Genomic DNA, 25,524 nt, shown 5'->3' with positions numbered 1-25,524 from the left:
AATTTTCAACGTTTTTTCTATCCTTATTCTTGCTCAATTAAAAAAAATTTGGCGTATATAACATTTAAATAAAATTCTCTGCCTCTTAAACGACATCAAATGTGCCACAATTGGGTATCACAAATCGTTATATATGGTGTGCAGAAAATATTCATATATTCTTTTGTACATAGGATGCTTCAATTTTGACACAAAAAATATTTCATTGAAAACCCTCTCACTCGGCTATTTAAAAAGGTAACCACGCTTCCCTAGAATGTGCAATAAATTAGCATTAAAAGTTTTCTTATTTTAGCAGCATTCTAGAAACTCTTGCCGTTTGGCGAAAAGAGGAGTACTCGGCTACCTTCGGCGAGCGTGTGTTGCTGTATGGCATTCGCGACCCCACAGCGAATTTTGGTTTTTAGTGCTGTTTTCACATTTTTCGTTCTCAAAAGACATGGTTGATCATAAATATTACTTAAAATACATTTTTTTTATGTTCTTCTGTAGTTTTATGGGTAAAACGAATGTTGAATCTGAACTTTGGTAGTATTCGCTTCGTGTCACCTCAAAGTTCACGAGGGACGAGGCTTGTGGCACGGATTTCGCTGGTTTCAAAATCGGGGTACCGTTACAGCGTAATAAAAATACATCGGGTATCAATATGGCAGCCACCATGGATTGCAAACTGACAGCTGATCGTCGTAAGGAATTAAGAATTTCTCCTTTATTTGGACGTATATAAGCTTGGGACTTTTACTGTTTGTCGTTTTTATTATTACTGCAACTATATAGCCATTGATTAGTTTATGGTACAGATTTCCTTTAATTAGCATAAGCATGTCTGAGAAGATTGTTGCTAACGCACGCCATACATACATTCGCCTAGCTTCATCTCACCTAAAATGAAATTGTCAAAAATTGAACGTGGCAGAGGTGGGCCTCGAACCCATGCCGTAAACATTTGCTTTCGAACTAATATAGACCCAGAGCCCAGAAGATTTATTCAAGTGAAAAGCGCCGGAACAACGGATCCCATAGGTTGAAAGGGTCATATCCCCACATCACAAAAATAAATTGCTGCCTGGTCAGGGTTTGGGGTTTCGCCCAAATCCGCCCATTTAAGGACGTATTATCGTGTATAGACCTTTTTCGTAGTTGACCACTTCGTTGCCGTTGGCGGCGTTTGGCTCTGCTAACTAATTAGGCCGAGCAGAAAACTGGAAGCGAGGCCAAAGATTTAAATTCCCCTTATACCTTTTTTAAAATCTAGCTCCCCTTGCTTGCTACAATGCCCCCCACCACACACACAAACACAGGTTCTTATTGGCTGTGTTAAAAGCAATGTTGACATGTGTATTCTATTGTTGTTGTATTTCATACATTGTGTTTTGTGTTGCATTTTATTAGGCCCTCCTGTTTGCTTGATTTTCAGCGTGTACTATGGGTGTTTGTACATTCTTTTATTAATTTTGATGTAGTGATTAATGAAGAATGATTGAATTCATAAATTACAAAATGTATATACATGACATCATGGAATATACCAATATGGAATAAAATTTACTCTATTATAATTCTTTATTCCGTTTTTTTATTTTAAACCCCATCATGTCCAGAGTTGAGAGTGAGTAGGGCAAAGCCCCTTTTTTGCTCCAATAATTTTTATATTATGTTCATGAATAATAATTAATTTAGGGAAAGTAGGTCAAAATCACGAAATAGATATCATACACACAATGCTGTGATCAATCATAATCAATAATTTAACATTTAGCATTAATAGAAATCTATCAGTTACCTTCACATTTTCAACATCGACAGCAAACGATAAAGAATCATCCGCAATTTTGGGGAAATTGTTGATAACGCCACTGTAATCACCATGAATTCCAGATACCTCTTCGTACTGTGTCTCCTGCTAGGATGTATCATGTTTGATTCGTCTGTAAACGCTAACCCGCTGCTTCGAGCCAAACGAGGAATAGCACGAGATAAACGGTGTCTCTTTTGTAAGTGCAACATTTTAATATTACCAGATGTTTGAATGTATGTTGGTGTAGGTGTTACGTGTGTGAGAAGGGTTGGTTATGTGGGGGTGGTAAATTGCCGCCATGTTGCTTGTAATATCTGCAATAATTAGAGAGAGCATTTTTGAGAGCATTATTAAGAATTAATTATCTCATATGGAAAGGTTTCTATACAAAAAACGATTCTCTTATAAACCATCAATCCACAGTTTCAACCTCGATACACCTGAGCACACATTTTCGTCCAAGAGCTCTCAAGTAAGCAGTGAATTGTCTACAGTATTTGATTACACTACACGGTTGAGTGCATAGCATCGTAAGAGCTGTGGAGCCTCTAGCTGGAATTGTTTGTCGAAACCTCAAGAGTTCCTTTCATCCAAACAGATAACACAATTCAATTTTACAGCAAGGCGAATGTGGTAAATCTATTAAAACTACCTAGCCCAGCACATTTTTTGACCAAAATGTAGATTTTAAAAGTCAAAACCTTTTAAGAAAATTTGACAAATATTGTAAGGAACACTTAAAAGTGTTCCTTACAATATTTGTCAAATTTTCTGTCATTAAGGGGTGAGGTATGAACGTTTGGACAGTATTTATTGTGGGACATTAGAGCACATCAGACATATCAAATTGCATTCTGAATACGAAGAATGTCCTTCTGATATCAAATAATTTTGATTTTTTGAAATTCGCAATGTAATACACATTTTATGGCAAATGATTAAAATTGATATTTTTGATATTTAACAGTACTCGAAGTAAACTTTATAAATCTGATGATTTATACTTAAAGTGTATGTAGGTGGGATGAAAAGCCGACGATCAATTGAAAATGTTGACCTTTCGTATTGAAGTTATGGATTTTTTTTCCCAAAACACCAAAAAATTAGGTCTTTTTGTTGGGAAAAATCCATATCTTCAATATGAAAGGTCAAAATTTTCAATTGATCGTCGGCTTTTCCTCCCAGCTACATACACTTTAAGAATATGTCATTAGATTTATAAAATTTACTTCGAGGACTGTTATGTATCAAAATGTGAAAATATCAAATTTTAATAATTTGTCGTAAAATTTGTATTATATCGTGAATTTCAAAAATGAAAATTATTTGATATCAGAAAGACATTCTTCGTATTCAGAATGCAATTTGATATGTCTGATGTGCTCTCATGTCCCACGAAAATTACTGTCGAAACGCTCAAAACGCTCATTCAGATCCCTTAAATGAAAAAGCACACTTATATTGTCCATATACTAGCGTCATTAGAATGAGCAATGGACAATTCTCTTTAAATTGCCAATCTTGTGCAAAACATTACTATTTTCGCCTGTTTTGTCATACATCTGTAAATTCAATGAACTTTGACCAATTTTGACTTTGCTAAAGAGCGCTTACAAATTGATATGTTATTCTTTTCTGAAATTAACTTCAATCTGAGTTTCAACTGCAGAGGTAAGTACTGTTGTTCTGTATTCTGCATTAAAATCTGAATTTCTGTATTATATTATTCGTTATTCAGGTACTCGTAATAAGGGCGGTGGTATTGCTGGTGGTATGGAGGTAAGTATTCTGAATACAGGGGAAAGAAGAATTAGATAAATTAGCATCTCACATCAGCACAATTAAAATGAAATTCAGCATCGAAATTGGTTACGTAATTCTCTTGGTTAATGGATCACGCTATTTTGATATGCCTTCAGTGCCATATACTTTGTGTGGTGATTGTTTCGATCGTGGTTCATAACTCAAGCGCGTGATCCCGTTGACATAGTAACATTACGTAACTTCGATACTGAATTACAAATGGCAACATTGCATGCACAGGCAGATATACCAGAGTAAAAACTCGGGACATACCTGTCAGTGGGGCTATGCTAAATTTGATTTACTGTCCCAAAAATCGGTTCAGGGGTTTTCTCGCAAATATGACCTCACAGATAGATTTCTCAAGCCTTTGCCATTATAAATATGTATACTTTTCTTGAGTCACGCGGTAGCGTGACCAGCAAGTTGAAAAAAAAACGTCTGATAAAGAAAAATAAATAGTTGCTCCCGCGAGACTATACTTACACGAACCGGTATAACACATGAGTTTATTGTTCGAATAATATTATTCGCTGGATTCAAAAGGTATCTAAAACCATGTTAAATCTTATTAAGTGTAATATTTTATCAAGTCATTAACTCAAAAAGTGACGTCTATTCGCAGTCAATCATTGTTGCATCATTGCGAACATTCTTGATTATTCTGATATCCAGATTTTTTTCCAGACTGCTACAGGACTAGCGCGAATCACTTTCACACTACTTTTCCAGATTCACTTTCAAAATACCCTAGCATTTTATTGAATACCCTACATACAATGAACCCCATAAAAAAAAAAAAAAAAATCCCAAATCTTTCATTCTTTCCGGAACACAGCATACATTCATATTACTAAATACTCCATTTTCCACAACTGATTTATCGCAGTGGCCTGTGGCGCAGCAGTTAGATCGGTGGACTAGCTACTTATCCATGTCTGATTTTTTTTTCGCTCACAGTTCAAACCCGAGCACCACCTGTTTTTTGGGGGTTTTTTTTTCAATGTTTCAGTAACCAATTTATTGTCTTAAATCACGATCACAAAATTTTAAACACCCATTGCTGTTGTGATATTATTTTTCATCAAATAAAAATGTTTGATTTTCATTCACATTTACTTTGACCAAGCTTGGCCATACTCCCTCTCTTACTACAAAAATAACAGTTACAATTTGCAATCAAATTGGCAACAACTTAAAGCTGACTTTGTCTATAAAATACCTCAATTCACATCTCTGACATTTAGAAATCAAACGAAACTAACAATTAACTTTCCCACATATATACCCACTTCATTTATGTTTATTGTGATTCCAAGAGTTTCAAGCTCTGTTGGATTTTCGAAAATCCTCATGTTGTGGCCGTAAATGAAACTTTTTTAGGCGAGAACATAGCTGACGCCGAAATAGTGGACCCCTCTTACATACTTTTCCGACGTGATCGCAATCGCCATGGCGGAGGTGTCATGATCGCAGTAAAAGACTTTTAAACCCTATAAGAGTTTAAGGAAGCTTCATCTGTATGGCATTTGTGGTCCTCTTTGGCACTGGATCGCCTCCTTTCTTTTAAATCGTTACCAGTGTGTTCAGTTCAGAGGGACATCCTCTGAGTGGGTCCCTGTTAAATCAGGGGTCCCACAAGGGTCTGTGGGTCCTCTTTTGTTTAAAATCTTCCAAATTTTGTTCAGTCTCTTCTTCCACAATATGCAGATGACACGCTCCTTTTATAGGCCTCTATACTCGGGAGATGTCGTCAATACCATTCAAAATGATTTAAATGAAATTGTTAGCTGGTGTAATATTAATAAGATGGCTTTAAACCCAGACAAATGTAAGGTCATGAGGTTATCCAGGAGAAATGTTGCTGGTCGACAGGTCCCATCGTATATCATTCTTTGCCCATTGATGTAGTCCAAAGTTATAATACCTTCTCTAATATGAAATGGGGTGAAATGTTACTTGCTTCATGACTCTTTGGTTTTATTAGGCGGCTGGTCCGTTGTAACGATCAGATATTCTCGTCAGATTATTTTCCACCTTATATAGACCCATCTTGGAATACGGAATACCAGGGTGGCTCACTTACAAATTGGTCATTTAAAATCACTTGAAAAACTAAAAACTTCTGGCTCGTGTTTGTGTTCCTGCTCCCCAATTTCAGATTAGAAATGCTTGGTTTATCTTCTATGCGTAACAGATATATTTACCTTGCTTTGTCTTTTGTTTCAAAATGTTTGTATGGGAGGTATGATATCAATCCCTTTAAGTTTATCTCAGTGGATCCCCGCCACAACGAGAATTAAAAATTTAGGCACACCTATGCTCGCACAGATGGTTTTAAATTCACTGTTTTCAACAGATTTCCTGCTTTTTTTGATCAACTTCCTCAAAATCTCCGTAATCAACTTCTTTTCAGTTTAAATGGGTTTTTAACAAATTCCAAAGAGCACTTCAAAAATCTCAGCTGGAATTGATTTTTATAGAGTGTTTCTTATGTAATATGTTTAGTTTATTTATTTACCCCACCTAGTTCATGGGGAGAAATCCCGTCTCCTTCGGTGTGATCTCTGTTTTGTTGTGTTGTTTTTGCAGAGTTTTTAGGTTTAGCCACTTTTAAAGCGACTTTTGTTACTCTTGGCTATCCCTGCCAGAGGCTCTGTGTCTTGTTCTCCTGTTTTTGCACACCGAGGGAGTCTTGGATTCCTCATCATGGACTGGAGTCTTGCCTTTTAATAACTCCTATATGAAAATAACTCAGGTTAATTGCTGGTCAATTGAAAATGTTATATAATTTTAATATTGTGCAATCATTGTATGTGTTTTACTGTATGGTTAATGTTTTTTTCTGGCAAATAAAATGAAATGAAATGAAATAAAATGAAATGAAATGAAATGAAATGAAATGAAATGAAATGAAATGAAATGAAATGAAATGAAATGAAATGAAATGAAATAAAATAGCCTCATTAAACCTTTTGTCAAACATACTGTATAGTACGGAAGCGTCTAATGCACGACTTACCAAAAATCATGGAAACATAAAGGCTATTTATGAATAGGTGGCTGACCATGAATATTACCTTTGTATAAATAACATGTTTCCTATCAAAATACTTGCAAATCCCCCTCGTTATAAGTATACTGTTCTTGATCTTAAAATACAATACCCGATGCAATGAATGGTGAATGCGATTCTTTTACAAATCACACACTCCTCCTGTAAGCGAGACCGGGAGGATCAATCGAAGATGTTTTCCTCTTTTTACCGCACATTTCAGGCCCCAGATGAGGATAGCGATGAGGATGATGGAGATAGCCAAGGCTCCAATGAGGATGAATCAAACCAAAACTCCGATGAGAGTACAGAAAACCAACGCTCCGAAGAGAATGAATCAAACCAAAACTCAGATGTGAGTAAGAAAACCAACGCTCCGAAGAGATTGAATCAAACCAAACTCAGATTAGGAGATTGAAAGAAAACTCAACGAGGAAGGGAAGAATTGAATCAAAAAAGACTCAGATGTGAGAAGAAAACCAACGCTCCGAAAATTGAATCAAACCAAATCTCAGATGTGAGTGAAGAAAACCAACGCCCCGAAAGATTAATCAAACCAAAACATATGTAAGAAAACCCCCGAAGAGATTGCAAACCAAAACTCAGATGTGAGTGAAGAAAACCAACGCCCGAAGGATTGAATCAAACCAAAACGCCAGATGTGAGTGAAAACCAACTATTGAGATCAGATGTGAGTGAAGAAAACCAATCGAAGAGATTGAATCAACCAAACAGATGTGAGTGAAGAAAACAAAAGGATTGAATCAAACCAAATTTTGACTGATTTTTATTGAAAACCAACGCCCGAAGAGATTGAATCAAACCAAAACTCAAATGTGAGTAAGAAAACCAATAGACATGAATCATACAAAACTCAGATGTGAGTGAAGAAAACCAAGCTGAAGAATTGAATCAAACCAAACTCAGATTTAAGAAAACCAACGCTCCGATGAATGAATCAAAACTTTAGGAAAAAGAAAACTGAGGATGGGTAAAAATTAAGACAAAGGCACAAAAATTGACACGTACCAAATTTGTGTAGCTATAATAACACATATGCCATGTCTGCTTACGGAACTAGTACTGTAAATATATTATTGGAAGAAGGGCCCACCTCCGGCTCGTAATAAGACCTGTACCGTTGTCATGAAAACATATATCATTTCACATTTACTTTTATGTATTGAATGTCCCCTGAAGAAGAAAACATTATTTCTCTAAAACCCTTTCCAAATATTAAGTTTTTTTCTAATTATTTCCAAAACAGTTTTGATGGAGTTGTGCCCTTCTTCCTCTCAGGTATTCAATTAAAAGTGCTCATTTCTAATATTTAAACATTTTTGGCCATAATATTGGGATTTCTACTTTTTCAGTGCTCTTTGTTCTGACTGCAACATCATGCCCCCTCGCCAAACTTTGCTTCATCCTTAGGTTTTAAAATAAGATTATTTAAAAATCAGCTCTCAGCTTTCCACCCAGTTCTGTAAGTGAGAAGGGGATTGAGCTTGAAGCATATAGTCAATGAAGACAAATGAAAATATTTCTCTAATTTTTTACCATTACATTTCAGGTTTCCTCTAAAGATGAAGACGAACTTGATAGAGAAGATGGAGACGAAACTGATATAGATGAACATGATGACGGCGAAACTATAGTCAACGATGAAGATGACGACGGAAAAAACACAAACAAGAACAAAAACAAAAACAAGAACAAGAACAAGAACAAGAACAAGAATAAAAACAAGAACAAAAACAAAAACAAGAACAAGAACAAAGACAATTAAAGATTGGACTATGAATTCACAGTTGTTTGATGGCCTGTAAAACTACGTCATTTTTAAGTAAAAGTGTACACTGATGGCGCTATTTATCTTAAATCGTGTTCGTCTTTACAAGGGGTAGACACTGGTATAATGACATTAAAAATTCATCCATCGTGAAATATAAGAAATAACTTAACATTATTTGGCTAAATTAAAAAAAAAATATATGTAAATAGAGCTCTCAATTTGCATACAAATGTACAATAATAAAAATTATTACAAAAAAGCAGGAAAAAGTTGAATAAGTCGATAAAGAAAAGAAAATCTCAAAATGTATGTATATATGTATGTATTAGTGTGGCAGCTGTTGCTATTGTAGAGATCTAGAATTGAACATTGTTTAATATTTTGTTAGAAAATTTAATAAATGCCCACATCAAACAACCGTGACTTAACTCCACAATACAGTAATTATATTTAAACCATTTCAAAATCATGTAGTGAAAACATTTTATCTTATCTAATAGTTACCTTGGTAGGCAGGCTACGACATCAGCCTTCGGTTCTCAACCGTAAATTCCAACTGATTCGACAGAATAATAAAATCATCGTGAGGAGTTTGAATTTCCACTGGAAATTCAAATATGATCAATTATATCAAAGGGAAGGTCAACTGCTTTTCAATGTATGGATGAAATACAGAGAAAAATAAAGAATATAAAACGAATTATGACTTATTTTCACTTCTATAATCTGAATTGATGTCTCAAAATAAACATTCTACTTAAAACGAAAGTAATATTTCAAATTTGATTTCTTTATAAGACATTTTGGAGTAAATTGAGGTTGAGGCTCTGGAACACGAAGTGCCCTTTTTAAAAGCATAACAATTAATATGAGAGAGGACAATAAATCGTGGTGTAGTAATTGTGTAAAGAGTGCATCATTAGATTCTTAGGGAGTGCATGGGAGTTTGAGCCGAGCGGATTATTTTAAACATAACATGGCCCGCTTGTAATTCTTGCCAATTTTTTACTCTAAAATGAATTTATTATTTTTATTTCTTGTTATTTTATAGCAAATATCTACATGTACCTGGAACAGTAAGTGACTCAAACGTCTGATAAATCATGTACTCAATACAATCCAATCACTATTTTCTAAATGTAAGATAAATTTCTCAATTGCTCAATTTACTCAATGACGAAAAAGTGATATAATCTCAATTCATTATGCATGGAATCAAGAAAATCAACAAATTGCAACTATAATACTCCGAACCAATTGATAGGAAAATGGCGTAGAAACATAAATTGCAAGTTAATGACGTCACCTCATGAATATGCATATGACATTCCTGACATTCCTAGGAAAGCTGAAAGTAGGTATAATCACAAACATCAAAATTCGAAACTTACAGGAGATATAATGAAAGACCAATAGAAAAAGACTAGTTTGCGTCTGACGTCATTGCAATCAAATTCTCTACAAGCCTTGATTGGCTAATAGCGCGTATAAGGAAGGTCGATTCATCTGACTGGTGCCGATCGGAGGAAAGGAATAGCAGTGAATGGCGAAAAATACGTACTCTTGCAAGGCAAAAAGCAACTTTTCTAGGTATTGTAGACATGGTGCCTTCGCCAAAGAAAGTTTCCTACTATCAAGACCTAACTTTTGAGATGGTTTGCATGTTGGATGGTGCAAAATTAACAATAAGGCGCCCGGTTTAACCGCCGTGTTCAGCAACTTATATCATCACGACACTTGTAAACAAACCGTTCTCGGAGTTTGATTGACAGATGACGTCAGACGCAAACTAGTCTTTTTATCTTTGTCTTTCATTATAATCGAAAATCGATGCGGAAACCGAAAATCATCTGACTTGACTTCTTGCTAGTGATCTCGAATTGTCTTCACCGTATCCCAGCCGCTTCTAAGAACGCGTCTCGATAGAACTTACTACTAAATGCGTAAATGAATGGATTTATTGCAGAATTCAGAAACACGAAACACCTGCTGTACAGCAATAGCAATTGGTATTTTTCATACGATGTTATATTATTGTCATGAAGGATGTAAATTACACCCGCGATCCTATTTGGAAAGTGACACAAGAAGTACGAAATGCCAGTAATTATCAGTAGACTTCGGATATACCTTTTGTCGTTCTGAGTCTGTCACTGATAGACGCTTTCCAAGAGTTTGTATGATTTTCGAGTAGGCAGCTATATTGATGACGAGAAATATAACGAAAACTAACGTAAATAGAGTTTGAGAGAATACCTGATATGCATCAGATATGGGTGTGCATTGTCTGTATATTGTAACAATTGCATCACCGTTGTGGAGATATCTGAAACAGATAGTTTTGAGATTCCCTCTCCAAGAAGTACTTAGAACTCCAAATACGAGAGCACAAACGCAGGCTCCGCACATCCACCGAGTTGTTCGCTTTCGTCCTTTGTAAACATTGTAATGTAGTGGATAACATATAGCAAGAAAACGCTCGATTGAAACTAAGGTAATAAGTTCATGAGATAGCATGGTGCCAACATAGATGTTAATCCAAAACAACCAGCAACCTAGTTCATTATGAAACGGATAGTTGTATTTGAAAGAAGAAGTGAAATAAAACATCAAATAGTGGGAGGTGCCAATAATCAGAAAGTTTATATCAGCTAATGCCAAACAACTCAAATAAAAGTTTGCTAAAGTCTGCATTCGTTTTACTTTTATGACCGTCAATATAAAGCTTATATTGGCTAATAATCCGATTGATCCGATGAGAGGAATTATGACAGTTATAGAGATCATTTCTTCGTGAGACCATGTCCAAATTGAAGACATTTCCTTCGATATGTTCAACGTGTTTCTTCGGTCGCACATGGTGAATATCTTTCTGAATGTATCAATATGTTCCGCACTGGATGCTTGATAGCCTATTTGTTAAAAAAAGACAGGTGTACGTTATTAGTTTGGAATTACTTATGGAGCCAAATCCAATATCATGAAAGCAATTGACGTGTAACGTTTTAGGCACCACGTATAATTTCGTCCTATAGCACTGTCGGTGTCCGGTAGGGTAACGATGATTCTTTTATCATACCCTGATGATGTAATACAATGTATCAAGAAGAATAATTAACATTTGCATCTTTCATAGTGTTATCGTTTTTCATTGAAATAATAATTAACATTTGCATCTTTCATAGTGTTATCGTTTTTCATTGAAATGAAAAAATGAAAGCACTACGCAAAAGTTTAGGATACGATAGAAAGAGCCAATCGGGGCACCGATAACACTATAGGACCAAATTAGACGATGTGCCTTAATATGTTGGCCTGTATAGGTATTTGTAATAACGCCTGTGTGGCCATGAAAATCAATCGGCTGCAGGGTGTCAAATTTAGTCAAATTTCAAAATTGTTTAAATCTTGTTTCAAACCCACCAAACTATTCCTCTGGTCACCCGGATTACATATATACAATCCACCAATATAGGTTGCTAATTTTCACACATATGTAACGGATGTTTGGTGATGGTAACAAATAAAATTAATATTTACATACCGTTCGTTTACCAGGGGGCAGAAACCAAAAGACACGAATCAGTTGGAAGTTCACACGTCTTGAGTGAATGTTTCGGCTCAAATCTAACGTAGAACAGTCGGTAAAAAGCAATTGAATGAAAAAACATTAGTGTTTCGTCTTTGTATCAGTAATTTTCCTTAACTGCTGCCGAAGAAAGATGATTGTAATCGAGCCTTTATCGTTGAGAGTAACATAACATGTTATCATTAATGTTCGAAACCGCACGTGGAGCATCGTAAATAGCTACATTAATGTAAGATACCAATGACGTAGTTCAGGCAATAAATAGCTTCTTCAATGTTAATCTTAATGAGATATTGCTAGTTTACTACCTTTTCCTTAATCTCGAATGGGCCTTTATTCATTATATTCATGAGATACAAGAAGTACTTTCTAGATGTAAAGACATTTAAAGTCAAGCCTGCCACTTTACGATTTATTTATTCATTGCCCGATACCAGTACAGAAATGCAATTGTCAGAATGATTTTTTATGCGACTAGTCAATAAACGTGGATTGAGACAATCGGTTGCAAAAAATAAGATGGAAAGACGACATTGTGAGGTTTACGTGCATGGCATTGATGAGAGCAGCAAAGGAAAGGTCCAAATGGCACCAACTTTGCTTAGATCTTCTCCCTGCAGTGGGCTGAGAATGGCTGAGACAGGTAGGTAGATTACACCGCTTGGATGCTTCATTTTGACATTGAACAGTCCTCGAGGTAAACTTTTTAAATCTAATGAAAGTGGGTGTAGCTGGGAGGAAGAGCCGACCATAATTATATGGAAATTTTCGTATTAAAGATATACATGAAATTCCCCAAAAGATCTAACATTGTAGGTTATTTGAGAAACTTCATATATATACCTTCAATACAAAAGGTTAAAATATTCATATGATGGTCGGCTTTTCATCCCAGCTATATACACTTTAAGTTCGTAGCATTCCATTTATAAAGTCTACTACTTTGAAGACTAAAAAAAAAAAAAAATGTAAATATTTAATAGTTTGACATAAAATGTGTATTACATCGCAAATTTCAATAAATCTAAATTATATCTTATCAGAAGGACATTCCTCGTATTGAGAATGCAATTTGGTGTTTCTGATGTGCTCTCAGCAGGTCCCACAAAAAGATCGTGCAAAGGTGGGTACCGAGCACTTAGCTGTAGACAAAATATACGTGTTCAATACTAGAAAGTAAAATGAAAGACAAACAAACAGTAATGTATTACATTTTATTGGTATTTTAATAATCATTTTAAAATTATTATTTACGACGTATTTGAACAATTTTTGGTAATTCTGCTCAACTTTTTACCCTAAAATGAACTTCCTATTGAAATTTTGTGTTATTTCATAGCTGACATCTACATGTACCTGAAATATATCTGTGATTCAAGAGTCTGAAAAATATTGAATTTAAAACAATCCAATCTGTCAATGTTGGATAATTTCAGCAATTTTGGTCATATTTCAAATTCTAGTGCTCAATGACAAAATAGTGACATCATGTGAATGTATTGTCTGCGTATGCTCAGAACAAAGTATTCTAGCCTCAAAATCAAGAAAACCAAATAATTTGCAACTAGGTCCTACTCCTAATTCAAATTTCCGACCAAATTTGACTACATATATTCGCATCCCTGCCCGATCTTGATGTATCTGTATTAATAGACCTTGTAGGTCTAACAGAGCAAATATGACACTATAAATGGAGTCGGGGTTACTTTGGAAACAGAGTCGGGCCACTGCGCGATTCAATGACTCTAAACGTCATTTGACTCCCTTGAAGAGTCTAAATTTGGTGACTCCGTTGATGAGACTCTACATAGGAGTCATGTGACTCCCAATACCAATTCATTTTAGACAAAGAGTCGCATAGTGGCGGACACTGCTTTTAGAGTCACCCTGGCTTTCGGTGCTCAAATAATTATTAGGACAAATAAATCTGGCACCGGGTTATTATCACTATTATTATTATTGTTATTATTATTATAGTCATGGGCAAAAGTTTGGAATATTTTTATTCTTTTGCATAGCCCTGTTTTTAAGTACAGATTTCTTACCACCAATGACCCATCAGCCATGCAAAATGGATCACGGGTGTCTGACAAGGTCTTAGGTATAATTCCATATCACACGGCCCCGAAAGACAACCGCCACGGAAGACCGAGATTTTGCCGCAATGGCCGCACGAAGCCTGCATCTCGGCTACGAACAGAATGGCTGAGGTCCATAAACGCGCATGTTACCAGGAAACCTGTGAACAATAGACTGGTTAGTGCGAGTTTTTTGCACAAGACGACCAATAAGAAAGCTGATACTTCTGCAAAGACATCGGCATATGCGCTTGATTTGGTCACAGAGACATAGGAATTTGACAGTAGGCCACAGGCATAATGTGATCTTCAGTGATGAGGCCCGGTTCCTCCTCTAAAGACAAGATGGTCGATTCAAGGTCCGAAGACTGGTTGGTTAAGCCCTGCTTGAGGATTGTATCCTGCATAGAGTCCAGAGATGGTGGTCGAATCACAGTATCAGGAGCACTTCACAGTAGGTCGAAATCACACCTATTCATGTAAAATGGACTCTTGAACCAGGACCAATACCTGCATTTTCTTGATACAGTTATGCTTCCACTTGCTAGAAGGGACTTCGGGAACTTCGTGATCCAAGATGACAACACCACGGCGCTACAGAGCCCTACGTGTGAGGGAATTCCTTAAAAATGAGAATTTAGAACACCTGGACTGGTCGGCTTTGAGCCCGGATATGAACGCTATAGAGAACTCGTGGGTAGAAGTATCCATTAGGTTAGGTAACATGGGCGACCAACCAACCACCCTGAAGGAACATAGACACGCCCTTAGTGCTTGCTGGCTAGATAATCCACAAGGAACCTTTGCAAACCAGGTCGAGGGAATGTCACGTCGCGTACATGACCTTGGGCTGGCAAGGGGTGGACACACCAAATATTGAGTTGTGTTTTCTCAAGCAAGATACTTATCCAAACATGTCAGAGTGAGAGTTTAAGTTTTGTTTAAACAACAAAGTTGGCTAGTGTCTTTAATCTCATTTTGTGATACAAAGAGACCGCCAAAACAATGTTGCGATTATGTGATCCTTCCATTATAATGCGCTTCCTCAGGTAATTCTTGGATTAATCGACAAACGGTGTGATGTAAACATCAAAGGACATTTGTATCTTTCAATTAAATTCAACTGAGCCTACCTACTCCAGAACAATAAACCTGTTCCTAATAATGATTGAAAACTGCATTTGATACAAAATAAAATATTCCGAACTTTTGTCCATGACTGTATTATTATTATTATTATTATTATTATTATTATTATTATTATTATTATTATTATTATTATTATTATTATTATTATTAATAGGGCGGTAATTGTCCGTAATTGAGCGCGACAACCTGGAGGAAGGGGCAAAGCCCTTTTTGAGTCGATAATTTTTATATAAAATAATATTGATTTAGTAGGAAATAACTATAAATTAAGGTACAATGTACAATGACTGTGATCAGTCATAATCAATAACTGTACATGTAGCATACATACAAATCAATGAATAATAGTTCAAATCTGGATATTTTGAATATCGACAGCATCCGATAGCATCCGCAAATCTGAGGAGATTGTTGATAACGCAACTGTCATCACCATGGATTCCAGATACCTCTTCGTACTGTGTCTCCTGCTAGGATGTATCATTTTTGATTCGTATGTAAACGCTAACCCGCTGCTTCGAGCGAAACGAGGATTAGTAAGAGTTAGACGTCAATGCCTCTTTTGTAAGTTTAGCTTTTTTTATGTGGATGTATTTTTCAATGTTCGAGTATGTATATAGGTTCTGCGTGTGTATGAGGAGGGGCTGTTGTGTAGTACAGAAGTTGTGTAAATTGACGCTATCGTGCTTGTGATATCTGCGACGACAATGTTACTGTTTTTTGAAACATTATTGAGCATTTGTATTCTTTGCTTTTTTATGGTGTCCATTGGGTTTATATATGCTAAAATCAGTGGAAAACAATACCTTACATTTCGGCATCTTTAAGATGGTGGCGAACGCTATATTGATAGCATTTGCTAGAAATTAATTATGTCCATAAATTTATAGTCATGGTCCAAGTTTCCATTAAAGTTCACAAGCATTCATAAGTTTTGAGTACGCAAGGAAATAACATGGATATAAAAGGTCATAAAACTATAAATCCAATGTATGTTGCATATTGAGGAAGCAGGCTTGTCAATAAACACCAAAAACTGATGGGTACCAATCATTTTGATACAGCCTGTACTGTTAGTGGATGGATAGCATACAGGGTATATTGTTATCCTGTAGTTTCTTCTCCATCTCCTTTCATCTTATCTATGCCTGTGTAACAGGGCATAGATATTCTGCTTATGCTCTTAGTCTTTTCTTTCGTCTCCTTCTTCTCCTTTTCATCTCCTTAAGACGCTTCTTAATGACAAGGGTATCTCAAATCTACAAGGGTCCCAGGTACACTTATGGGCTTTAACCAGTAAACGTGGGTTTTGTCTATTTCTGCCCCATTTTCTATTGTCCCAAATGTAAATACATGCAGCATGTCATTTCTCAGCATATAAAGCAGCCTCGGAGCTCTAGGCTATTTTATTGTGGGCTCGCGGGCACCCAAATGTTAAAATAATTGGCACCAGAATATCAAGGCATGCTCTAAAACTACAAAACCCTTAGGGCTTATATTTGGCACAAGTACAAATATGGGCCCTAAACTATTGCCCATTGTGGCCCCAGATGTTCAAGGCTAGGGGCCCCAGAGGCCCAAATGTTAAAATAAAGGGCCGCCGGTTTCTCTGTACAAAGACAAGCTACAGCACTTTGGGTTGGTATATTGATATAAAATTGATAGATTGAGCCCATATTTATTGTTCGAGCTATGAGTTTTAAATATTGGACGAGACGTAGTCGAGTCCAATATTTTAAAACTCATAGCGACACCAATAAATATTGGGCGTAAATCATCCAATTAGTTGTTGTTGTTGTGGTTGATGTTGTTGTGGTTGTTGTTGATGTTGTTGTTATTATTGTTCTTGTCGTTGTTGCTGTTGTTGCTATATTTTATGTTCTATTGTATTATTTTACTCGTTATTCAGGTAAGCGTGGTAATGGCGGTGGTGTTGCTAGAAAAAGGAATCCGGTACGTATTCTGGATAATGACGTTATAATGTAGCATCCGTAAAGACTGTAACGGAACAAAATTACACAAATACATGTTTGTTTGAAAATAAATCAAATGAACATACAATTTACAATGGCGTAACAACCCAGCAAACACAAAAACGTTTTAAAAACGTTTTTAAGGAGTTATATTTTGGCTTTTGGTTTACATAAAAACGTTTTAATAACATTAAAATGTCGGGTTATTTAAAGGTCATGAAAACGTTTTAAAACGTTTTGTATGAAAACACACTGCAACAATATTTTAAAATGTTTTCAAAAATGTTATTGTAAACTATGTTTGCAAACATTTTTTGCCAAATATTTTGTGAACACTTATATAACATTATGTTAAAATATTTGCATCCAGCAAACACAGAAATGTTCTTAAATGTTTTTTCAAAACGTTTTAATAACATTTAAATGTCGGGTTATATAAAGGTCATGAAAACGTTTTTGAAACGTTATTGCAAATATGTTGGGCAAACATTTTTGGCAAAATATTTTTTCAACCCCAAAATAACATTCTGTTCAGAATGTTTTGTATCAAGTTTTCAAAAATGTTTTTGGAATGTTATTAAAACGTTTTTATACTCTTTATATAACCCGACATTTAAACGTTTTCTGTAAAACATTTTTTGTTTGCTGAGCAGTAGATTATCAAAAAAAAAGATTTTGAATGTTATGAAAACGTTTTATACCCTTAATATACCCTTTATATAACCCGACATTTAAACGTTTTCTGACAACCTTTTATAACCTTTTGCGAATGATGTCGAAAACGTTTTGTGTTTGCTGGGAATTTCCTACTACTAGAAGCACTTAGTCGGTTTCTGTCAATGCTTGTGTTCAAACGTTATGTAGATTTCTGAACAGATTCATCGGGATCGTTCATAAATCACTGGTAAGCAAATGTTCTCAACACAGATCCAAATAGTAAATTAGGTACTCACTAGAAATATTTCGATTAAAAAAAAAAAATCCGTGTGCGTTGGTTTTCTGTAAACGCACGGTTTAAGGGATCCATCATCTTTTCAAAGTTTGCCGATAACATCTAGAAACACTACTACTCACCACAACCAGAGTGAACAAGATTCCTGATAGGAATCGAAATATTTCTAGTGAGTACCTAATTTACTATTTGGATCTGTGTTGAGAACATTTGCTAACCAGTTATATAGGTTTTCCCGATTAGTCAATTGTCTTGGGTACAGTCAGATATGTTCATTTGGAGTACAATTCAAAACGTGGACTTACGAATTTTAAAAATAGTTAACGATTTCCTTCTGCGCATGTAAGTCATAGCTTCTACGAAATTTCTACCTCCATTATCACATCTCTGTTATCTTACGTGCCAGGATATTGAAATTATCCATGTTTATTCTCTTAAATCTTAGCTACAAAATAAAATTTATTTGATTAAATCTATGTGGAAATCATTACAGATTTATTACTGAAAATAATTAAATTGCTCTATTTTTTTTCAATTACTTTAATCAATGTCTAACGCTTGCCGATAGTATAGTTTTACTGGGTATCATATCTTTTGTACAACAAAACCGATACATGTTCAGAATAGCCTTCTTATTGACCCTTTTCCACAGGTTGTTGACTTCGATCGGGTGAGTGTTGGTTCAAGTCATATTAATTAGTTCATAAGTTAAAATCAATTAAGTCTTATGCACACTTTGTTTGTATTTTTTAAGTATCTACAAGGTTATCAACAAACTGTTTCTACATCAAGATGCACCCATTGCTTAAAATATGATATTTATGAATTACCCTTAAACGTGGGGTCTAGTCAAAATTTAGGCAAATTACACTAACATTTGTGTGTCTGTTGAACACTTCGGTGTTTTGTTTTTTCTCATATAAAACATGTTTTCTCATATAAAACATGTTTTCTCATATAAAACATGTTTTCTCATATAAAACATGTTTTCTCATATAAAACATGTTTTCTCATATGAAACATATAAGCATGTTGGGGAGCTCAACAAGAACCAAAATATTTATCCTGACTAAGCAGTTGGATAACCACTTTTTACATTTTTATGGACATTATCCAAAGTAACAATAATATGATGGTTACTGAACATCTGGCTCCAGTTTTAACCGTTTCGATACACCAAATCTGTATTCGCTTTTACCAATATATCTTAAGAACCAACATTGACATTTTCATCAAATAACTTATTCTGTAGCCAAGATTTAAGGGTATAAGCATGGATAATTTCAATATCCTGGCACGTAAGATAACAGAGATGTGATGAAAGAGTGGGTAATGGTGCATCCAACGGACGAGGACACAAAACACATCAAGGATCAATAAATGTTACAAGAGGATACAATAAACTGAAAAGAAAGAGAGCAAGGTATACCAACTTGATGTGGGGAAACAAAATACATACTAGAAGGTATGCAGAGGGGACAAAAACAACAAATGTAGGCATAGAATGTAGGTAAAGTTCGATAGCCAAAAATTACCAATTCCAAGGCCCACAGAAGTGTTAAACCTGCAAATGCAATAGAGGTCAATATGAATACGAAAGTGCACTGGAACAAGTGATGAAAATCACTGTGCACATAAGCAGACATGAAGAACCAAACAACCAACCAAAATGGCCAACAATTGCCAATTAGCCCACAGAGACGTGAGATGTGATGATGCAGGTAGATCTTTTGAGTGAACCTCGTATAATTCCTCATTACCAATTTAGTTTAGTTTTGTTTTAATTTTTCTAGTTCCAGAATTTGCATTGCGAGTTTTCAATTAAAGTAGTCAAAAAACATTCCATAAATAATTTGTCCGTTGTTTAAGGTTGGTCTTAACCCTGGAATTATGGAAAATTGTGGGCCTCGTAACTGCTAAATTGTTGTTCTAAAGTATACTGCGCCAATAAAGTATCATTACAAATGAAAAAAGAATCACAATTTCAAAACTGAACAATATTGGGGTAAATGTATTTTTAATAGATGCACTATCTAATCATGCACATTATGACACCACATTGAATCCAATGTGACCTCAAGAAGTATAGTTACAAGTAATTGAATAGACGAAGGTCCAGTTTTAAAAGTGACAAATTTGCCTATACAAGGCGCAAAAAAAGATTCCAACAAGCGCAATAAAGAGACAACACAGTTTCTTCAATGAAGCGTTATTTAAAGCAGTTTTTATTTTAGTTTTTACTTCACTGTACTTTTCATAACTTTCATTTTATTTGTTAGTTCTTTTGTTTCAGTTTTCTTTTGTTCCTTTTTGTTTCAAATTAAAGCCAAACGCATAAATTAGCCATTCACCACTCTCAAACCAGATTTGTGGTCTGTGGAGTTTTGAATAGGCCAGTTTGTCACTTTTGAAACTGGACCTTCGTCTAATCAAATGCTTGTAACTTTACTTTTTGAAGTCACATTGATTCAATGTGGTATCATAATGTGCAGGATAAGATTAAAATTGTTCAGTTTGGAAATTGTGATTATTTTTCCAAGTGTAAGGATACTTTATTGGCGCAGTATATATACAAGGTGTCCCAAACGTTTCTATACCATTTTAAATGGACATAACAAAGATGAAGGTGTCGTTGCTCATTTAAAAAAACTGGTGCAATTATTTTGACACCAAATTTGCTATATACCCAATAACATAATAAATTAACTACGGTGAAACGGTTGGGCATATTGCACACAAACCATAAGTTTATAGCACATCTCCGCATCCCAAGTATAAAATACCCCCTCTGTACTTCCAGACCAATGCCTCCCGCCCATTCAATTCAATTGCAATATCAAATAGTTCTCGTATTATATAAAAAAATAGACTATCAAGATGATATACAACATCAAGAAATGTGTAAATGCTTTGATTTGATTAAGAAAGCAAGCCTTAAAGCTATCTTCGGAAGTTGTGTAATATTCCACCCTTCAATTTTCTGCTCTTTCACTAGACATCACTGTAATGACATAACTCTTGATAATTCGAAGTGCATGATGAAAGACGGCGAGGTCAGCATTGAATATAAGTGTCGTTCTTCATAACTCCAAACTCAAGGAAAATAACCATTTTTTTTTTTTTCGATAAAAGTGTTCCAAAGTCAAGGCATATCATCAACAGAATAAGATAAGATAAGATTTTTCGTCGAAATTTTACTACATTTTTGCAAGCAAGAGGAAACCGGAGATACCAAAGAAAACCCGCGAGAGCGAGCGTGGAATCGGGATAAACCAAGTGCACATACATTCCTGGGCACGGCCGGGGCTTGAACCCGAGACCTCAGTGGTAAAAGTCGAAGGAACAACTCGCTCTCCCTTTCTCAAGTAGTGCGCTCTCTCCAAGTGGTGCGCTTATACATGACTCTTATGATTAAATTGTCGGCAAATCAATTCGGCATCAAAGGAATAATATTGATTCGTTACGTAATCTGTTGCCTCTACACGTTTATTATAACCTACTTGATTATACGCGTATTGTCGCAATTTAGTATTATTCTATTTTATTCTAAAAACAACATAATGTCGGGAGTATAGAGGTCAAAGGTGATTTCCCGCATTCTGGAAAGATGGAGCCAATCACATAAGTCTGTGTTTCTGCTCAATTGCAGACGGCTTAGTCTCAGGTTGAGCTGTTACTGTTTCTGAATCATTGGCAATCATTTCACAAACCTTTTCTCAATTAAAATAAATATACAACTACAAGTATACTCTAAAATGTTTGACCCAAATAGGGTCGAGTCTCTTTTTACTAGGACGGGTGCAAATGGGAAAATCCCCTATGCCCACTTTACAGTATCATTTTCTTGAGCCATAATTTTAGAGTATAAAACCCAATGTAATGTATGTGGAATACGATTATTTTACAACTCATATACTACTTCTGTAAGCAAGAATAGGAGGATCAATCGAAGATAACAATGCTTTTCTCATTTTTAAACGTTATATTTCAGGTGGCTAATAACGCCAAAGACAAAAAGAAAAAGAAGAACAAAACTATGACAGGGGGATAGAAAGAAATGACAGAGACAACAAGAACAAGAGGTAGTTTCAGCAGACTCTGGTATTCAACAGCCAAGTACAACCAACTTTGGTACAACTGAACTGAACTGATTCCTGACTCTATTAGATGAATTGATACTTAGTCCTATTAGAGTGGACTTCGCGGCAAACTGTTTTTCAAGATATGGATGAACTAAAACATGTAAAAGGAACATACAAAATGACTTATTTTCAGTTTTAGAATATGAAGTAAATTTTACTTAACATGATAAAAATCCTAATATGATTTTTCCTAACAACAAAAGCATTTTAATATGACTTTTCTTAACTTAATCTTATTCTAGATAGTTCGGTCGTAATGAGTAATGTAATTATTCTTATCAGTTTTAAAACGTTTTACATAGGTTATATTTTGGGTTTTGGTTTAGGTTAAAGAAGGTTTAATAACATTTAAATGTCGGGTTATATAAAGGTCATAATAACGTTTTAAAACGTTTTGTATAAAAACACACTACAACAATATTTTTTAAATGTTTTCAAAAAATGATATTGTAAACTATTTTTGCAAACATTTTTACCAAATATTGTATCAATACTTAAATAACATTATGTTAAAATATTTGGACCCTGCAAACACAGAAATGTTCTTAAAATATTTTTTTCAAAACCTTTTAATAACATTTAAATGTCGGGTTATATAAAGGTCATGAAAACATTTTAAAACGTTATTGAAAATATTTTGGGCAAACATTTTTCGCAAAATATTTTTTCAACCCCAAAATAACATTCTGTTTAGAAGTTTTCAAGAATGTTTGTGGAATGTTATTAAAACGTTTTTGTACCCTTTATATAACCCGACATTTAAACGTTTTCTGTAAAACATTTTAGTTTGCTGAGCAGAAGATTATTAAAAATGTTTTTTAAGGTTATGCAAACGTTTTATACTCTTAATATACCCTTTATATAACACGACATTTTAACGTTTTCTGACAACCTTTTATGATGTCGAAAACGTTTTGTGTTTGCTGGGTACATAATAAAAATTAAACTTGTTTGGTAGTGTATCTTGGCTGAAGTCAATACAGGGTGTCCCTGAATGGTTAGTATCGTGTATTCTCCGATTTTATATGAAAACATTAAATCAACACTATTTCGAATTTGAATACAAGTATTCACCGTAGAAATAGTGATGTAACATGAATAGGTACCACAACAATGGTTTTACAATATTTTGGAATGTTTGCCCTGTACTATAGTAGGCGTTACGCTGTTCCTCTTTATTGCACATAGATTATCAAGAACAGGGAAAAAGACCCGGATCGTGATTCTATAGAATTTTACATCATGCTGATTACTCGCACCTTTAAGATTAATGTCTATGAAAAGAGCGGTATCGTAGTCAATCTATCATTGCACATGTGATTGATGCGTCCTGCTTTTAGCGCGGGCCAATACATTCTAAAAAAAAAGTTTGGAAATTGCATTTATCGGAGTTAACTAACTCTTCATATTTTAATAATTGTGTCTGTTTTGACATATAATATGTTATAATAACTACTTACCTTAGTTTTGAACTGAAGCAAATAATGCTCCAAAACATAGTTCATACAATTCAACGAGTTCCTTTAACACCATTTGAAGACCTGAGCGCAAGAAGTCCGTAAGTCCACTTGGCCCCTCAACATGTATACACTAAAGTTACGTATAGTTTCTTAGGGTTTTATAGTGTTTAATACATGTTCCAGAGTGAAAACATAATGAAAGGTTGTGAAAGATTTGTTTTGGCGCTGAATATGTATAAAACATTACCAAACTATACAAAACTATACGCAACTTGAGTGTATACATGTTGAGGGGCCAAGTGGACTTACGGTCTTCTTGCGCTCAGGTCTTCATTTATCTTATCACTTTATTCAGAATATTTTACAGAGCAATATTCATTCTATTTCCTCTAATGCACCTGTTATTTACCTCAGATTTATGTATAATTTATTATGTTTAACCTAAAATTAGTTTCTGTACATGCAAAATCTGAATAAAAATTAGATGAGAATAAACAAAGCATTTAAAGGACAAAAAAGAAAACATATCACCTCCAAATCTAGGGCTACTCAGATGTTATGAAAATACAGACTGAATTATTTGATTGCAATATTGCCCCTTTATCCCTGATTGAGAATAATTGAATACAATATTTTATGTTTGATTGAGCTATGTTTTGTTTTATCAAATTTGATTCTGTATTTTTGTGTGAATCTGGAGCAGTTCTACATCACAGCTTTGACAAAGCTATCCAGACTTCTACCACATTGGTAAAAGAAATCATGAAATTAATGGTCAATCCATGCCTTGTTAGCCTTAATCATTTCGTTTAACCTTTCTTTGTAGTAATATCATAAAGTTTTTTAACTCACCCTGTATTTGCAGGGCATGTTAGTTTAATAAAGTATATTACAATCGTGTAAAAAACAGAATTTTTAAATCTATTTATGGCGTCCTCCTAATGTTATAATATGGCTTTAATACAGATTTGGTACGTCCAGAACGGTCTTAATAAAGGCTAATTTTGACTGAAAAGGTTGCCAACATCTATGTTGAAATCATTACAGATTTATTTCTGACAATAATTAAATTGCTCTATTTTTGTTCAAATACTTTAATCAATATCTAACGCTTGCCGATAGTATTTACTGGGTATCATATCCTTTGCACAACAAAACTGGTACATGTTCGGAATAGCCTTCGTGTTGACCCTTTTCCATAGGTTGTTGACTTCTAAAGGGTGAGTACTTGTTGGTTCAAGTCATATTGATTGGTTCATAAGTTAAAATCAAATAAGTCGAATGCACAGTTTTGTATTTTGTAAGCATATCTACAAGGTTATTAACAATTTGTTCATCTTATTTCCACATCTAGATGCGCCCATTGCTGTCAAAAAATAGGACGTATATACGAATTACCCTTAAACGTGGGGTCTAGTCGAAATTTAGGAAAATTACACTGATATTTGCGTTTTTGTTAAGAATCAAAAATCACATTTCTGTTGCCAAGATTTAAGGTACAAGCATGGATAATTTCAAAATCCTGGCACGTAAGATTAAAAGGTGATTTCAAGCATTCATCTGGAAAGATGGAGCTAATCACATAAGTCTGAAGACTATCATATCATTGGCAATCATTTTAACAACCTTTTCTTATTAGAAAAAATATACAAATATACCTAAAATGTTTGACTTAAACAGTAGGTTTTGAGCAGTAGCGTAGCCAGCGAGGTAAGGGCAGTCTGCTCTCCGGA

General features: G+C 34.9%; 2 protein-coding genes across 3 annotated transcripts; both read left to right on the top strand.

Annotated features, from left to right (window-relative positions):
• The first annotated feature begins 1,765 nt into the window (after positions 1–1,765).
• On the top strand, positions 1,766–9,105 carry LOC140138657 (uncharacterized). 2 transcript variants are annotated; one of them, XM_072160396.1, is made up of 5 exons: positions 1,766–1,994; positions 3,537–3,577; positions 6,880–7,056; positions 7,257–7,264; positions 8,227–8,420. In XM_072160396.1, exons 1-5 carry the CDS (start codon positions 1,868–1,870, stop codon positions 8,282–8,284), a joined length of 411 nt encoding a protein of 136 aa, XP_072016497.1. In that variant the 5' UTR covers positions 1,766–1,867; the 3' UTR covers positions 8,285–8,420. The 2 variants fall into 2 exon arrangements, with proteins under 2 accessions (XP_072016497.1, XP_072016496.1); XM_072160395.1 differs by lacking the exon at positions 7,257–7,264 and having other exon boundaries at positions 1,769–1,994; positions 6,880–7,011; positions 8,227–9,105.
• A 3,439-nt stretch (positions 9,106–12,544) lies between these two features.
• On the top strand, positions 12,545–25,079 carry LOC140138656 (uncharacterized). The gene is made up of 4 exons (XM_072160394.1): positions 12,545–12,680; positions 15,643–15,828; positions 17,174–17,217; positions 22,181–25,079. The coding sequence occupies exons 1-4, from the start codon at positions 12,557–12,559 to the stop codon at positions 22,238–22,240; spliced, it is 414 nt and encodes a 137-aa protein (XP_072016495.1). The 5' UTR covers positions 12,545–12,556; the 3' UTR covers positions 22,241–25,079.
• Positions 25,080–25,524: the final 445 nt, after the last annotated feature.

The sequence above is a fragment of the Amphiura filiformis genome, chromosome 18 (genome assembly GCF_039555335.1).
Source record: "Amphiura filiformis chromosome 18, Afil_fr2py, whole genome shotgun sequence".
Lineage (NCBI taxonomy): Eukaryota > Metazoa > Echinodermata > Ophiuroidea > Amphilepidida > Amphiuridae > Amphiura > Amphiura filiformis.
The sequence above is the reverse complement of the archived record's forward strand: the minus strand, read 5'-3'. Positions and strand labels throughout refer to the sequence as shown.

What these genes read in the sequence shown, in the direction of transcription:
- LOC140138656 (XM_072160394.1), top strand. Translation starts at nt 12,557, where the DNA reads ATGGAAAGACGACATTGTGAGGTTTACGTGCATGGCATTGATGAGAGC. An exon ending in TAGACGTCAATGCCTCTTTT is followed by an intron (nt 15,829 to 17,173) that starts GTAAGTTTAGCT and finishes CTCGTTATTCAG; the next exon opens with GTAAGCGTGGTAATGGCGGT. An exon ending in TTGCTAGAAAAAGGAATCCG is followed by an intron (nt 17,218 to 22,180) that starts GTACGTATTCTG and finishes GTTATATTTCAG; the next exon opens with GTGGCTAATAACGCCAAAGA.
- LOC140138657 (XM_072160395.1), top strand. Translation starts at nt 1,868, where the DNA reads ATGAATTCCAGATACCTCTTCGTACTGTGTCTCCTGCTAGGATGTATC. An exon ending in GTATTGCTGGTGGTATGGAG is followed by an intron (nt 3,578 to 6,879) that starts GTAAGTATTCTG and finishes CGCACATTTCAG; the next exon opens with GCCCCAGATGAGGATAGCGA. An exon ending in AATCAAACCAAAACTCAGAT is followed by an intron (nt 7,012 to 8,226) that starts GTGAGTAAGAAA and finishes ATTACATTTCAG; the next exon opens with GTTTCCTCTAAAGATGAAGA.